General features: G+C 51.6%; 1 protein-coding gene across 1 annotated transcript in view; it reads right to left on the bottom strand.

Annotated features, from left to right (window-relative positions):
• The window catches only part of skia (v-ski avian sarcoma viral oncogene homolog a), a 55,520-nt gene extending 42,374 nt beyond the window's left edge, over window positions 1-13,146 (bottom strand). The window contains exons 1-2 of the mRNA XM_028993585.1: window positions 13,064-13,146; window positions 11,770-12,946 (exon numbers count right to left, since the gene is read on the bottom strand). Of these exons, the coding sequence (XP_028849418.1) occupies window positions 11,770-12,690 (921 nt within the window). The 5' untranslated portion in view covers window positions 12,691-12,946; window positions 13,064-13,146. The remainder of the gene's footprint in view (window positions 1-11,769; window positions 12,947-13,063) is intronic.
• Between the last annotated feature and the right edge of the window lie 1,924 nt (window positions 13,147-15,070).

The raw sequence follows: 15,070 nt of genomic DNA, 5'->3' as shown, positions 1-15,070 counted from the left end.
CACGTTCAGGGCAGACGTACAGGCTGCCAGACATGACTGTGGACAGACAGACAGACAGACAGACAGCATTTTCTAAAATACACATGCAACATGGCAATGCTGTTCATTGCATTATGCATTCTAATTATGATCAGGATTTGACCATAATTATGATCAGGATAACAAAAAAGAATTACCATTTTAAAATCATAAAGAAACATATGGGCATATAAATTTAACAATGATGCAACCAGTTCGAGTTAATAGGTACGTACTGGTAATGAATGTGTGCATTTATGCAGGTTTATTTCAGGGAGCAAATGGGAAAAATAAATGGTATATAAATGATTTTATGAATATTCACACAGTTCATATAAATATCGGCGCAATGCTGGTTTTATGATGCGCAGCCTGAAATTAGGCAGACAGACAAACAGACAGAAAGTCTGAGAGGAATATTAACAGACAATTGGAATGAAAAGGCAAGACGGACCAACGCAGAAGACAGCTGGCGCTGCATGGAACGCGGAGCCCCCTACCCCCGCGCTGCCTCCCCGGACACGTGGGTTCAGCTGGAGCCTTGACCCCCACCGACCCGCCGCGCGCAGGGGAGGGGGCGTTGCGCGGCCTCGGCAGCAGCGCGCTCCGAGATGATTAAACAACAGCAGACAGCAGGGGCTCGGCGAAGGGGTGGAGGTCACGACACGCAGCGAGGAGGAAAGGGCGAGGAGAGAAAAGGAGAGACGGAGCGGAGGGTGGAGAGGTGGAGCCGGGAGCGCATCCCACCCACGCGCTGGCCTGAAGAGATGGGCATTATTGGACGCCGAGCGGAGCTAGAATAAATATCCGTGGCCCTGTGGAGGGTGGGGGGGTGCGGCGGCTGGGGCCAACACGCCGCTCACAACTTCCTTCTCTTCAAATCTACAATTACATTAATTACAGGCAGTGGAGGTTAAAGAATAGTCCCCCCCCCCTTCTCCTCGCCCCATTTCTGTCTCCTGTTTCGCATCTGGATTATGTGTGTGTGTGTGTGTGTCCCTCTGCGTGTGTGTGTGAGTAAAAGAAATAAAGAAAAGCATACAAGTATGCAAGCTTCATGGTCAAATGTGTATGTGTGGGTGACGGGGGAGGGGCTTCAGACACTAAATCAATGGTTTTCACTGCAGTTGAAAAATGACTGCAGGACAAAGAGACTTGAAGGTGTGTGTGTGTGTGCTTGTGTGTGTACGTGTGTGTGCGCGGCGGCCCCTCTCCGGTTTCAGCGCGCTGTTTTATTCATTATCGGCGCGGCCGCTTCATTTGGAGAATGGGAGCAGCGCGTGGGATTAATTTAGAAGATCGGTGACCGGGGCCCTCGCCTGGAGGGGGAAGGTGAGTCCGGTGACATTAAAAGCCACTCAGACACTTTTAATTCCTCAGGAGTAAGATGAGCCGAGTCAAGAGGAACCCCCGCCCACCCCCTGCCCTCGAGACATCCCATCCCCACCTCCATTTCCTGTGGATCCTGACATACTTAGTGGCATTTTCCGAGGAGGGGGGTATCTGATGGTATCTAGATTTAAACTTTTGATAAAATTTGTCTTCTACAAATGCTGGAAAATTACTAAGAAGATTATTAAAGTGCAAGAAGGAGGGGGGGGGGCTAGAAACACACTTTCGAGGCTCAAATACCTCCAGGAATGAAAACACAGAGCTTAGGGTGATGCTGAGGGATCATTAAAGCCAAAGAAATGGTCATAACAACTTCCTGGTCCTGAGGCCAACCCCCCCACCATGGATACGTGGATACAGCCAAATCACATTGGAATGCACATGCAGAACAGCCAATCGCATTCCGCACATGTAAATCCGCCCCGTGCACAATGGGCCCGCATTTGTTTTAGTTTGTTTAGCAGAAGGTCAAAAAAAAAAAAAAAAAAAAGATGTTGCCATTTGCATGGACCATTATGGGAACAATGATCCAGCACAGATTTAACTACAAATCTCGAGCACACACAAACAGAATGTAACACACACCCGGAGCGCTTCTCACCACACTAAAGGCCTGTACAAAATTGAACAGCCGAGGGGGCGCGCGGCTCCAGAGAGTTCCCCCGAAAGCCCTGATTCAGCTCTTGGCAGACAGAGGCTTTTTGTGGTCGGGGTGCGAGAGCGAGGCAGGTGGGGTGGGGGTGGAGGGGGTTTGACCTGAAGGTTGCATGGGGCCGTGCCTACCTGGCCCGGGGGCAGGGCGGGGGTTCCACCTTCCACCCAAACACGCGCCGCCTCATCGCACTTAAGGGGCGGGCGGCCCGCGGGCCAGGCCAAGGCTGTTGCTCTAACCCGGACGGACAGAGACAGCGGACGCTTTCTGATCGCGCGGCAGAATTCCGCCAATTTCACTTATTCCCCAAAGGAGGTTTCACGCACATTCACTCCTGAGAGGGTTGCGGAATTTTTTATTTTTTTTTACCTGCACACACTCTGGCGCGGCTAAAAGAACCGAGACAATGAGCGCCAGGCCGGGATTGAGAAAGCCGGACGGCCACAAAGGGATCTGGTCCAGGCTTTGTCCCGCCGTGACTGGGTCCCACGACAGGACCTCAGCTGATGCTTTAGAAAACGCCACTTGACAAAAGACTTGCAATCCAGCCAGGAGAAATGGGGACGCCACCCCCACCCCACCCTGGAAAAAAAAAAAAAGGACCACAACAATGCTCCCCGAGGACCCCCTCTAACAGGGACGCCGCTAAGCTTGGGGACTTCTCTTTAATATTCAACAGCCACCGACCGAAAAAAGGCCAACAAAGGGACTGCCCCCTCCCCGACCATCACTCAGCGAAATGCACTGAATTCTTTTAATATTTTAACACCCCCCACCCCCCCACCCCCAAAACACACGCAGGCTCACATCAGACTGGCTCTCAAACAGGATGGGATTATAAAGGCGAACCAGCAGCGATGCTGCAAAAAAAATATATATATATATATATATATATATATATATATTATAGGGTGGGTTATGCAGCCACACGTGTGGCCCACACTAAACACACACACACACACACACACACACACACATACCTGCCTCACCCAGGTGCACCTGGCAGCTGCTCTGTGTCTAATCAGCCGGTTAAAACCCAAACAAGATTAAACTGCCTTTACTGCGCCGTTTGCATATCAGCCACGACAAACACACAAATCTGGGTCCCCGCCGTTGTCCTGTGTCGTCTCTCTCTCTCTCTCTCACACACACACACACACACTCGCATAAACCTGGCGTTGCCTGAAAACGAAAGCCAGAGTGAGAAGTGCTGACTCAAGTCGCACTTTCGAGGGACATGACTGCAGTTTGGGAGCAGTGTGCATGCGCGATGGCGCGTGTGTGTGTGTGTGTGTGTGTGTGTAGGCGGTGTGTGTATGGGCGGGAGACTAACAGATGGGGATGGAAATGAGTCGTCATTGGGCTCATACTAATCTTCTCTTGCCACTGATCCAGGCCCTGAGCACACACACGTACACACACTTCAACCAGCGCCCCTGTTGTCACTTTCGGACAAATAATAAAGGATCGGAAGAAAAAAGATAGAAAGAATGTGAGAATTTCTTTCTCATGGCCGCCACCCAGTCTGCCAGCTGAGGATGTGTGTGTATGGAGGGCGTATTGCACTTTTCGGTAGTTTGGAATTAAAAAATATTTAGAAGCTATTAGCACCACTCGGCTTCAAGATCACATCTTGTTTCAAAGGTATGAACATTATGACTACAGATATTAATATGTTTTCATCAAATTCGGTCAATCTAGAGCTAGACAATGAATTATATCAAAACCCTTCCCATAATGAATACTGGCTGCAGTTTTTACACCAGACATTAAAAGAAAGGATTTGGAACCACATAGAACCAGCACCCCCACTACACACTGGCACGAAGAACTAGTCCAATATGGCCTAAATGGTTCTTTACAAAATCGCTGAATTGCGAGTCTAAGGCCACTTAATCAAAACCTGTGAAGCCCAGAGCGGGCGTGGCTTGACTGTGGGTGGAGTTACAAACAGCTAGAAAAAAAAAAGTTTCCAAAGACTTCCGCTGATTTCAAAATGTCTGCAGTTTGTGTGTGTTTGTCTCTCTGTCTTTATCGGACAGCCATCTGTCCTGTGGGGGACACATGCGGGCGCATGAATAGTCAGACGGATTTAGAAGGCCAGGGTGTGGGCGGGGTCGTGTTTTTTTGTGAGTCGGGGGGGAGACAGGGTGAAAGGTCATATGTCAGATTGCCTTTAAGCACACAAGGGGTCTGAAAGACTGACATCATCGCTCTTTCTCTCTTAACACAGACACACACAAAGAGTCTCCCAGTCCTGACACAGCACAAAATGCTCCTCTAGCGCTTTCGCACTACAGTCTGCCACTGTCAAACGCACACAAACACTCACACCTCTCATTTTTAAAAAATACATGCTCCTATGACTATAGCAGCAGACAACCTATTTCAAAAATTTGCAAATACTGAGGCCTATTCTCCCCCGAAAGGGAGGCGAATAATTATTTCTATGCTAATTTGACAACTTCCAACCGGAGCGGCCATTTATATTCAAACGCTGATGCGGCAGAAAACCGAATGCATTCTGACAGTGCGTGATAGACCTGGTGTCGTCACCTTGGCGCACAGGTTAGGGGAGAAGCTGAAGCTGCAACGCTTCCACGCCTTGCCTGAAGCTCCCCTGGCTTCTCAGCGCTGTCTCAGATGAGTGATTGCCCCAGCCGGGGGCATCAGAATGTGCCAGGGGTGGATTGGTGTGCCACGGAGATTTTGGCAGGAGCGCAACTGCCCCCCAGCAAAGCTGGGGTCATATTTTACAGAGCCCTGACAGGCCGAACACTGCAGCGCTTGACTGGGGCCATCGCTGTGGCAAGACACCTCTGAGTCTTTGTGTCTGTGTGTGTGTGTGTGTGTGTGTATGTGTGTGGTGGACCAAGGGACAGAGCAGAATGGAGCCAACACAGGCTACTCTTTCAGCTGCATTGTGTGACGGACTGACGCACCAGGGCCGCCGTGGGATCCGATAGGTTGGCTAATTGGGCCGGCCTATCAGACAAACCCGAACAATGAGGGACGCTGGATGCGCCGCTGCCCAATGGAGCAGCAGGAAGTTGCGCTGTAAATAGAGCCGGGCTCGGCCCATGCGGCCGGTTTTATCTGCAGATACCCTTCGGAATCAAAACAGCTTGACTGCGGCGAGGCGTGAATTTGTAAGTGCACTCGATCATTCTGCGGGGAGAGAAAGCAATTCGGCTCAACGCTCACTGCGCAGTTCGCGCTACAAAACGCCGGATCGGTAATAGGATATCGTTGCCTTTATTTCATCTGCTTTAGCGATTTCTGCGCGCTCTGTGCTCAACGTGGGAGGGAAGGCATGGCGGCCTCCACAATTTCTGTGGTCCTTTCCACTGAAACAAAAAGCCCACAGGCAGCCGCTACAGCCATCTTCAGCGAGTGAAACGCTTCAAATGATGCGTGTAAATAGGCTAAGCGGCATGAAGACGAAGGAAATTGTGGACGTTAGAGTTCCCAGTCGCTAATGTGCCTGTTTGCTGGCCACAACTAGCTAGCATACAGCTAACAAGGGTGCCGTCCGCTAATTAACGGGCATAAAGCTAACCAAGTCCGGGATCGCGATGGAACCCCCAAAACACAACGTTTAAGTGACGATGCAAACTTATTCACACACCGTTAAGAGTGCAGCCGGCAAAACGTACGGGTTAGGGCGAACTGTTGCTTTGTGACCAGGGGCTCCGCCGCGCGATAAGGTGCACGTACGAGCGTTTCCGGGAGGCCTCGGTAATCCGACAGACGGGCTCCTCGTCGGGCCCGAGGATTTTTTTTGCTCTTTTTTTTTTCCGGCTGCTATTGCAACAGTCCGGACTGCGGAGGCATGCCTGTGATAAATATTTCAGAGCCCAAGTCATCACGCAAACAGTCTCTCTCATTAAATAAACAAAGGCTTCCTCACCGCCTACGGTAATCCATCATCAATTATGAATAGCAGCGTCCACACCCCCCCCACCCACCCGCACCCGCACCACCACTACAGGAAAAAGAAAAAAAAAACGACAAAATGACGAACTTGTATGCACTGTCACTGGTAATTTAGTAGCGCGTTGAGTGATAAAAGCGTGAGGGTTGGATGCCAGGCCACACCGGTGCAGATCACAAACAGGTCTGTACCTGAGCTGCAAGCGTAGAGAGTGTAGGCCTTCTGGCGCTAAGATCATCTGGAAGAGTCTCCTGAGACGACCTTCTGATGTTTCGTGGTTTTTTTTTTTTTTTTCTTTCTTCATTCCTCTCTCTCTCTCTCTCTCTCTCTCTCTCTCTCTCTCTCTGGTAAGTTTGTGCACATCCATGGTCCTGCTACTCTAAATGCATCTGGGCAAACCTAAAAGCATGAGCTCTCATCCGATTACATTATACTCGGGGTGGGGCGGGCGGGGGGGGCTGTCATGCATTGAGTTATTTTATCTCCATCCCATCTCTATCAGGTGTATTAATGTCTGGCCTGGTCCTCTTTGGCTCCACTGGTCGTAAAACATATTTCAGCTTCTTCGTTCGTCAATCGCTGCTCCTTCTGAGCCATCGGCCCGAGACAGGCAGTGTTTGCGAGCTTCTCAGGGAGAGGGAGGAAAGATAGGCTGGTAGTAGCCTAGTGGGTAACACACTCGCCCATGAACCAGAAGACCAGAAGACAGGTTCAAACCCCACTTACGACTGTTGTGTCCCTGACTATGCCTGGGACTGTCCCCGTAACTACTGATTGTAAGTCGTTCTGGATGAGGGCCTCTAATAAATGGCGCAAATGTAAAGGGACTGAGTAGGAAGACGCCCGACAATGGAGACAATGGTCCATGATGTTATCCCCTGGTGTCACCATGATGTCTTAATAAGGTCTTAATAAGGCAGTTTCAAATAAATCATTAAACCCTGACGCACACATCTGGCCAGGGGTGGGACAGCCATCAGGAGCTGAGCCTCCAGCCTAGCTTGCTTTTTGGTATGCAGGCCGGGCGGCAAACACAAAAGTCCTGGGCCTTTAAACTAGCCCTCGTTCACGCTGCACGAGTGTGTTATAGCATGTCAAGTAGGCTCTCAGTTTTTTTTTTTTTTTTTTTTTGCAGGCTGGAGGGAGCGTATGTATTTTTTATTCCCCAACACTAAAGTTATTTAGAGATATGTTGCAGAGCTGGCTGCAGAACAGTCGGTCTTCTACCCCCGCTGTGCCTCTACAACAGAAAGGCAAAAAAAATTAGACCGAAATAAATGTACTTTTGATGGGCTTGCAGAAAGGAGGAAATAAAGACTCTGGAAATTAGCTGAGTATGTGGCAAATAATTAGCACAAGGTTCTTCAAACATGAACTTAATGACTAATTAAAAAAAACTTCACAATTGACCCACATTTGCATGCCATTAAAGCTACAAAGCGAGGGAGGAGGGGAGGGGTCCTAATCTTATCAGACCATTCGCAGCAGCGCGTTCCCCGTTTAGGCCCGTTAATCACGAGCGAATCTGTCCGACGCACTTTCGCTGCCGACACGCTAATTGAAAAGGCTTAACTGGCTCCTGCTGATGGAATCCTGAACGATCGCGCCGTACTCTCAGCGTGTCGAAATGTCAACTTCGGCAATTACTTTCAACACCAAATACAAAACCATCAAATTATGTTGATGTAGTATCAGTATTAAAAACCTGTTATCGCGACAGAATTTCTTCTAAGATTTTCAAGAAATTAAGTAACATTTGTGGTGGTTGTCTTTAAAGTTTGCATTTCTTTTACTGAATTGCTCTTTATATGTAAATTTGACATTAATAATGTTGCCCAGTCGTCTGTATGGCATTTTTTTCTTCTTCTCCAAGCCATGGTAGCAGCACCTGAGCAGGAGCCCATGTGCGTTCGGAGGGGTGAGGGGATGGTATTCTCTCCAGCCGAGGTATTTAAAGTGACCGGAGCTCTGCCCCATTGATATGCACCGGCGAGAGCAGCTGTCCTGGGTCTTAGTCTGCAGGCTCAGGGGCCGATGTGCCTCGAATATGTAACAGGACACGGCCGTCCTCCACTGAGGGGGGGACACGCTTACTCTACCCCCCAAAACAGAGCCCGCCCTTCCCCCGCCCTTCGGCCGAGGACCACCAGGGCACTTCAAGTCAACCGAGGAAGGCTGTTCATAGTACAAAAACGTAAAAAAAAAACGAGAAGAGAAGAGAAGAGAGACGTAACGTCCCTCTGAAAACTTTCAACACAGTCAAGAGTGCACCGCCGCCGGCGCAAGCTGCTTGTGCAACTCGGGTTAGACAACGCAGCGTTGCCACGGCCACTGGCCTCTCAAGCTGAAGGGCTGGGAACCGACCACGACAAACACCTCCACGAGAGTCTGCTCTGCCGCGGCCTCTAGGAAGTCCGAAGGCCCCCTCGGTTTCCACCCGGGCGGGAAAAACGGGAAAGACAAACACGCCTGGCGCCCAGGGGACAGAGACGATAGAGGGACGCAAGGCAAGTGAGGAGAGGGTTAATTCATCGGTAATTAGTTCTAGACAAGGCAGGTGTGTGCAATAACTCTAAATTTTCATAATTTTATAATACATTTTAGGTTTTTATATACACACACGCACATGCTACCAGTCAAAAGTCAGAACACATTTACTCAATTAGGGGTCTTGGAATATTACCTTATAGAACAAAACTATGAATTAATACATGCAAGGTTATGTAATGAACCAAAAAAATTGCAAACAAGGCTAAACGCTTTGAGTCCGTTTCACGCGCTTGGCATCTCTCGACCACCTCGACGTTAGACAACAGGGATGGTTTCCAACAGGTTCGCGCTGGTAAGGATGAACAAAAGCAGCCATGAAGGCGAAAAGAGGCGACAGATTCATCAAACATACTTCACTTTCTCCTGCCATAAAAACGCCAAGTATGTTTCTTGCATTGGATTCGTCGTAACGGCCTCCATCTGAGAGTAGGCGCGTCCAAACACGGAAACAGCGTTTTCAATATGACCGAAATGGCGAGTCAGTAGCCGTTGCCAAAAATGAACTCTCCCGCCCCCGCCAGTCCAGGCTGGCGTAATCGCCCGTCTGCTCTCTCAGGGCACGACTGGCGTGGAATGCGGCTGTTGCAACTGCCCTCCATGCAGTCAGACGCGCCTGGGTGTTCTTGCGGCATTCCGAAACCTCAGACACTAAAATTAGGAACGACTGGTCAGCCCCGGATCCCACGGCGAACGTGCGAGGGAGGAAACGCAACCGGGGGGTCGGCGACCGTGATTTCAGAATTAACCCCCCCCCCCCCCCCCTCCTCCTCCTCGTCAGCACCGCGTTGTAGGCCTTTCGGTGCTGTTCTTCCCTCCCCGAAGTCATGTGAACTGCACCGGATGGTCACACGTTTTTCTTTTTTAAATGATTACCCGTCCGGGTCACTATTAACCCAGAAGCTGCGGACGTTTCCTCCTCGTAAACTCTGAACTCGGCGCGTCGGAGTTTGTTAACCTCACGCGCGGGCTCATCACTCCAAAGCAGTTTCCCGTCCGTTTCTTTTTTTCTAGTTTATATACGGACAATCAAGTTTTACTGCAATTCCACAGATTTCTTTGTGGTGCAGAGCACACACTTGTAAAGCGGCCAGCAGGAAATAAAAGCAGCTCGAGTAGAAGTATAAAACATTGTGTGTGTGCGAGCGGGTCACATGCATCAGCACAAGCACATCCTGTCTGTCAGCCACTTCCGGATCCACGCTGGATGGTCCAGACGGCAGTCAGACTGCACTAAACGACAGACACACACACACACACACAGGCAGAGAGAGAGAGAGAGAGAGAGAGAGGAGGGAGGGAGAGAGAGAGGGAGAGAGAGAGAGAGGGAGAGAGAGAGAGAGAGAGAGGCACCGCCGAGGGAGCAGCGGCCACGTCTCTTGCCTTCTCGCAGATGTCGCGGGTCGGAGCGGAAGCCCCGCGACTCCTCCCAGCCAGCCAGCCAGCCGGCGCAGTAAAAAAAAAAAAAAAAAAAAAACTGCGAGACTGTTTTTCACGCCGTTCTCAGAACCTACCAGAAGCTCCACGCCGGCTCAAACTTCCCGAGTCACAATCGAGAGCGATTTCGAGCCCAGCAGCTGGTGCTTCCTTGCCCGACATAAACATTCGTGCCGCCGAAGCAAAACTGTGGACGAGGTGAGAATTAAAAAAAAAGAGCCACCTCCTCCCCCATAATAAATCCCACCGGTGAGATATTATTAGCAAGGCCGTTTAACACTTTTGCCAGTTGTGTTTTTTTTTTTTTTTTTTCTACAGGCACGCCTAAAATAGCCCAACAGACAGGAAGTAGAAAGGGCCGCCGCCGCCGCCACCGCTGGACATTTTTGGCCGCGCTTGAATGCAAAGGGCCGAGAAGTGGCCACTACAACGGGGGTCGCTCGGGGGATTGTGGGCCGAGAATGCCTGCCGGTAAACATCTCCGCTTCGGCCGGAGAGTACCTCACGCACGCAAAAAACACACTCCTGGCCCATTCGGGGGAAGGGAAGGCAATGTGTGTGTGTGTGTGTGTGTGTGTGTGTGAGAGGCAGAGGTGCGAGAGAAATGAGAAGGAAGGAATGAGAGGGAGAAAGAGAGGTGGAGGACAAAAGAGAGCGAGAGAGAGAGAGATGGGAGGGGATATGAGTGAATGCTTCCCTTTGTTTGGATCATATTATGTTTCCACCACAATACTCCAATCCCTGCTTCATCAACTCCATTCAAGTGTAACAGTTCATGCAAATGAACGTGCCGGCCTTTCATTAGCGCCGGGGCTCCTTTATCAGTTTTATTTTGAGGAAGTGGGGGAGGCACGGCTCTCCTGGCCAGGAAAACGGGGGGCTTAACCTGCCGACACACACAATCGGGGCTCTGTCTGTCTGCCCGAGGCTGAGGTCCTTCCAGCTCCCGAGTTGCCAAAACTTCTCTTATTTCTCCAAAAAAAGTCCCTATATATATATATATATATATATACACACACACACACACACACACACAGCAAGGATGTTTCAAGGACCAGGCCGGGCAGCCTAGACGAAGTCTGGCATCGGAGGTGACCTCACCGCAGTCGCAGACACAACAACACAGGGATAAAGCCGCAGGCCGGGCCGCGCTCACGCCGCGGGGCCCCGGCGACGGGGCTTCTCTTTACGCCTCGTTATTGGGGACCCAAACGACCATTTGCTTGTAAATGGCCTCGCAGCTCCAGTGCGGGGCCGCCAGACGCCGCCGCGTGCTCCCGGGGAGGCGCTTTACTGTCAGATAATTGTTTTACAGCCGCCGAAGCGTCTCTGTTGTCATTGGTGGTCAATTAAGGCCGGCGTGTGAAAAGTGACGGCGCTGCGGGAAGGAGGGGCCGGGGTCCTGCCCCGCCACTTCACAGAGACCAAACAGGGCCGAAAAGTGTCCCGACGCAAACCCAACACGGATCGGGGGCGCCAAACCACACAAGACCTTCCCTGACCCCTCGCGCGGAGAGTTTATTTCACCCAGATTACCTTTTTTTTAAAGGTCGTCCAACTTTTCACTCAAACCGAATCAGGACCTCCCCAGCGGGGCCGAGGGACGGGACTGACATGCTACGAAATTCAGCTTTTTTTTGCAGCATGCCGACTGGCCACGTTGGAGCGACCGAGGAGCTCCAAACGTGGACAAAAAGGACGACTAATGATTACTCGTAATGGAATTAAAGCCATCGGCACAACCGGCACGTCTAGAGTGCAGAGTTCCAGACTTTCCGCCGGCACCTACCCTGGACGCTTTCCGCTTGTACTTGTTGGCGAAGTCGAATTTCTCCTTGATCTCGTCCAGCAGCCGCTCGCAGCGCGCCTTCTCCTCCTTGCCGTAATCCTGGCCCAGGAGCAGGTACGCCCTCCAGTTGGCCGAGTCGAAGCCCCAGTGGCAAGTCCGGTTCTCCAGCAGCTTGTGGCTGTGCACCACGAACTTGTGGGTGGGGTACATGAGCCGGCAGTCCAGGCACTGGATGCAGGCCGCGCCGGGCCCGGTGTACAGCTCCGGCACCAGCAGCCCCTTGCACTTGCCGAAGCACTCGTGGTACACCTTGAAGCTCCTCTCCGTCACCTCCAGCTCCAGGGCGCCGCCGCCGGAGGAGGAGAAGTCCTTCTTGCAGCGCGGCGGGTACGAGCCGCCGTAGACCAGCGCGTTGCACAGGCGCTCGGCGTCCGTCTTGGTGATGAGGCCGCAGGACGGCGCGGAGAAGGGCAGGATGCCCATGACTTTGAGGATCTCCAGCTGGTCGGCGGTGCAGCGGGAGCAGTAGATGTGCAGCTCGTCGCACACCGAGTTGATCTGCTGCAGCGAGAAGTCCCGCAGGACGCTGTTGAGGATCTGCGGCAGGCACAGGCGCTTCTCGCCGCCGACCACGAAGCAGGAGATGGTCTCGCTCTCCAGCACCGTCTCGCAGCGCTCGGTGGAGCGGTCGGAGGCGATGAAGAGCGGGCCGGGCATCACCGGCGGCGGCGGCGGCTGCATGGGGAGGTGCAGCACGGGCTCCGGCTCCTTGTCCTCCTTCTTGAAGAGCAGCTCGTGCTGCCACCGGGCAGAGAAGGCGGCCGGGCCGCCCAGGGAGTTCATGGAGCTCAGGTGGAACTGCTTGAGAGTTTGCTTCAGTCCCGGGTGAGGCTGGAAGCTCTGGCGACCCAGGGTCTCCATGTTCTCCGCGCGGGGTCGGGACGCCGGGCTGCCGCGGACGCGAACTCGCAACTGTCGCCGTAAATCCCGAAGTGAATCGAGGGCGCCAAACGCCGCATCAAATATCCATCAAGTCTTTCTTTTCCTTCTTCTTGTTCTTGTTGTTCTTCTTCTTCTTGTTCTTGCCCCGGTCCCGTGGACTAAGCGCAGAGCAGGACCGGCGAGACTCCCGCACTGTCCATATCTTCAAACGGGTCCCTTTAATAAACTCCCACCCCTCCAAAAAAAAAAAAAAAAAAACTTATCGTATTCCCAACGTGTCCTCGGCTGTAAACAAAACACTTTTTTTACGACGGTGATAATAACGATTTTTTAAAAAAAAAAATATCTCTACGTATATAATTCCTGCGTCGCTCCGTCCGCGCGTCGATCTCTGCGGTAATGCGCGCAGCTCCGGTTCTGCCCTGCAGCTCTGTGTGACTGAGGGAGAGAGAGAGAGAGAGAGAGAGAGAGGGAGAGAGAGAGAGGGAGAGAGAGGGAGACTCTCTCGCCCTCGCAGCCCCCCTCCCTCTCCCTCCCTCCCTCCCTCTCTCTCTCTCTCCCTCTCTCTCTCCCTCAGTGTTTGTGTGTGTCTGGCTCGGTCATTGAATCCCGGCCAAGAATGTGAGTGACTCCGCAGGCTCCGGCTCTTCCAGGAACGGGCCGCCGCTCCCCCGCTCCTCTTACGGCAGAGACGCGGGGCCGCGGAGCGTCGGTGGCCGGCCGCAGGACGGAGGCAGGGCGCGCTAATGCAGCTAAAATCATCGTTATAGGATTATTATATAGATATACGTCCATCATATGGTTATGATTGTTTTAATGGTTTGTCGTTTGTATATGAAGCTGTCCCGTCTGCACCGTGTGTCTTTGCATCACTGACAAACCTCTGCAGGTAAAAAAAAATGTACCGAAGCATTCAAATCAAGACAAAAAGAAAGAAAAGAAAAGAAAGACAGAAAGCGGTTACCCAACCGCCCTGTTTCAAAACGTCCCGAAAGTGCAATGAGGGAATCCGATTCAAAAGTGACCTCACCCGGGTCTAGTGTTGCAAAAGCGGCGCAGCGCAGCGCCGGTCCGGTCCAGCGCCGGGCCTGCCTGTCGTCCCGGAGGACTGGGATTAGGTAGCGCGCTTCGTAAATATACCTATACAGCGACTGCGCTCTCATAGACTCCGTTCCAGTGGCGCCCCCTAGCAGGAGGGGGCCGCAACTGCGGGCGCTCCGGCCGGCCGGCCGTTCAGACGCGTCAATTCGAAGGGGCGCTTTTCACCGGCATCTACACAATATTAGTCAAACACTAACGGGACGCGTTACGTGAGCTGCTTGAAGAGACACCTTCTTCTCTCTCTCCTTCTTTTTTTGCGAGATCAGCAGGAGGGGCGCCGGGCCTTTTCTCATAAGTTTCCTTAGCGGTAAATAAGATTTTTTTTTCTTTTTTTTTTTGCTAAATTACTCATAACTACTTTTCTATTAAAATTAGAAAATGATATATTGATCAAAAACGCGAGTGAAATTTCTGGGCTCCAACAGGAACAGCCGTAATAAATGGTTAACCAGGGTGTATAAAGTGTAAAGAGAATTCTAAGTGAAATACCTGCAGGCAAATTCATCAGCAGAGTATCCACCGCACATTAGAACTTTTAACCATTTTTGTTTGTTGTTGGGTTTTTTTGCCGCCTGGGATTTGCCGACTGCAGTCTGTACGCCCACGTTTGTTTGACGCCTTCAAAGGAAAGCATTTAATTTGAAACAAATATTAAAAATTGATTCTGTTGGAGGAATCGGTTCAGCTAGAAGGAGGCATGACAGGGTCTTCCCGAGCAGTGTTTGTGATTAAAGGCCGATACAGATACACCTTGTCACACCCGTGACCTTTCTTCACAGGAGGAAAATGAAATGAAAGTGAAGTGATTGTCACACGTGATACACAGCAGCACAGCACACAGTGCACACAGTGAAATTTGTCCTCTGCATTTAACCCATCACCCTTAGTGAGCAGGTGATGTGGGGTGCCCGGGGAGCAGTGTGTGGGGACGGTGCTTTGCTCAGTGGCACCTCAGTGGTACCTTGGCAGATCGAACCAGCAACCTTCTGATTACGGGGCCCCTTCCTTAACCACTAGGCCACCACTGCCCCGCAGGACGGTGCGCCAGGTCCACTGCTGTGCACAGTCCCTGTCAGCACGAGGAGACGAGCTTTCTGGTCTGGTCTCTCTTGCGTCCTTTGTGGAGAGACGAATGTGAATGGCACACACGATGTAAAAAAATCCATGCAAACGCTCACACACGCTCGCAGGCGTTGCTATGGCGTACGTCCACGTGCATATTCCAGGAATCGGCCAGTGTCAAGGCTGGACCTGACAG

The sequence above is a fragment of the Denticeps clupeoides genome, chromosome 10 (genome assembly GCF_900700375.1).
Source record: "Denticeps clupeoides chromosome 10, fDenClu1.1, whole genome shotgun sequence".
NCBI classification, from domain to species: domain Eukaryota; kingdom Metazoa; phylum Chordata; class Actinopteri; order Clupeiformes; family Denticipitidae; genus Denticeps; species Denticeps clupeoides.
The sequence above is the reverse complement of the archived record's forward strand: the minus strand, read 5'-3'. Positions and strand labels throughout refer to the sequence as shown.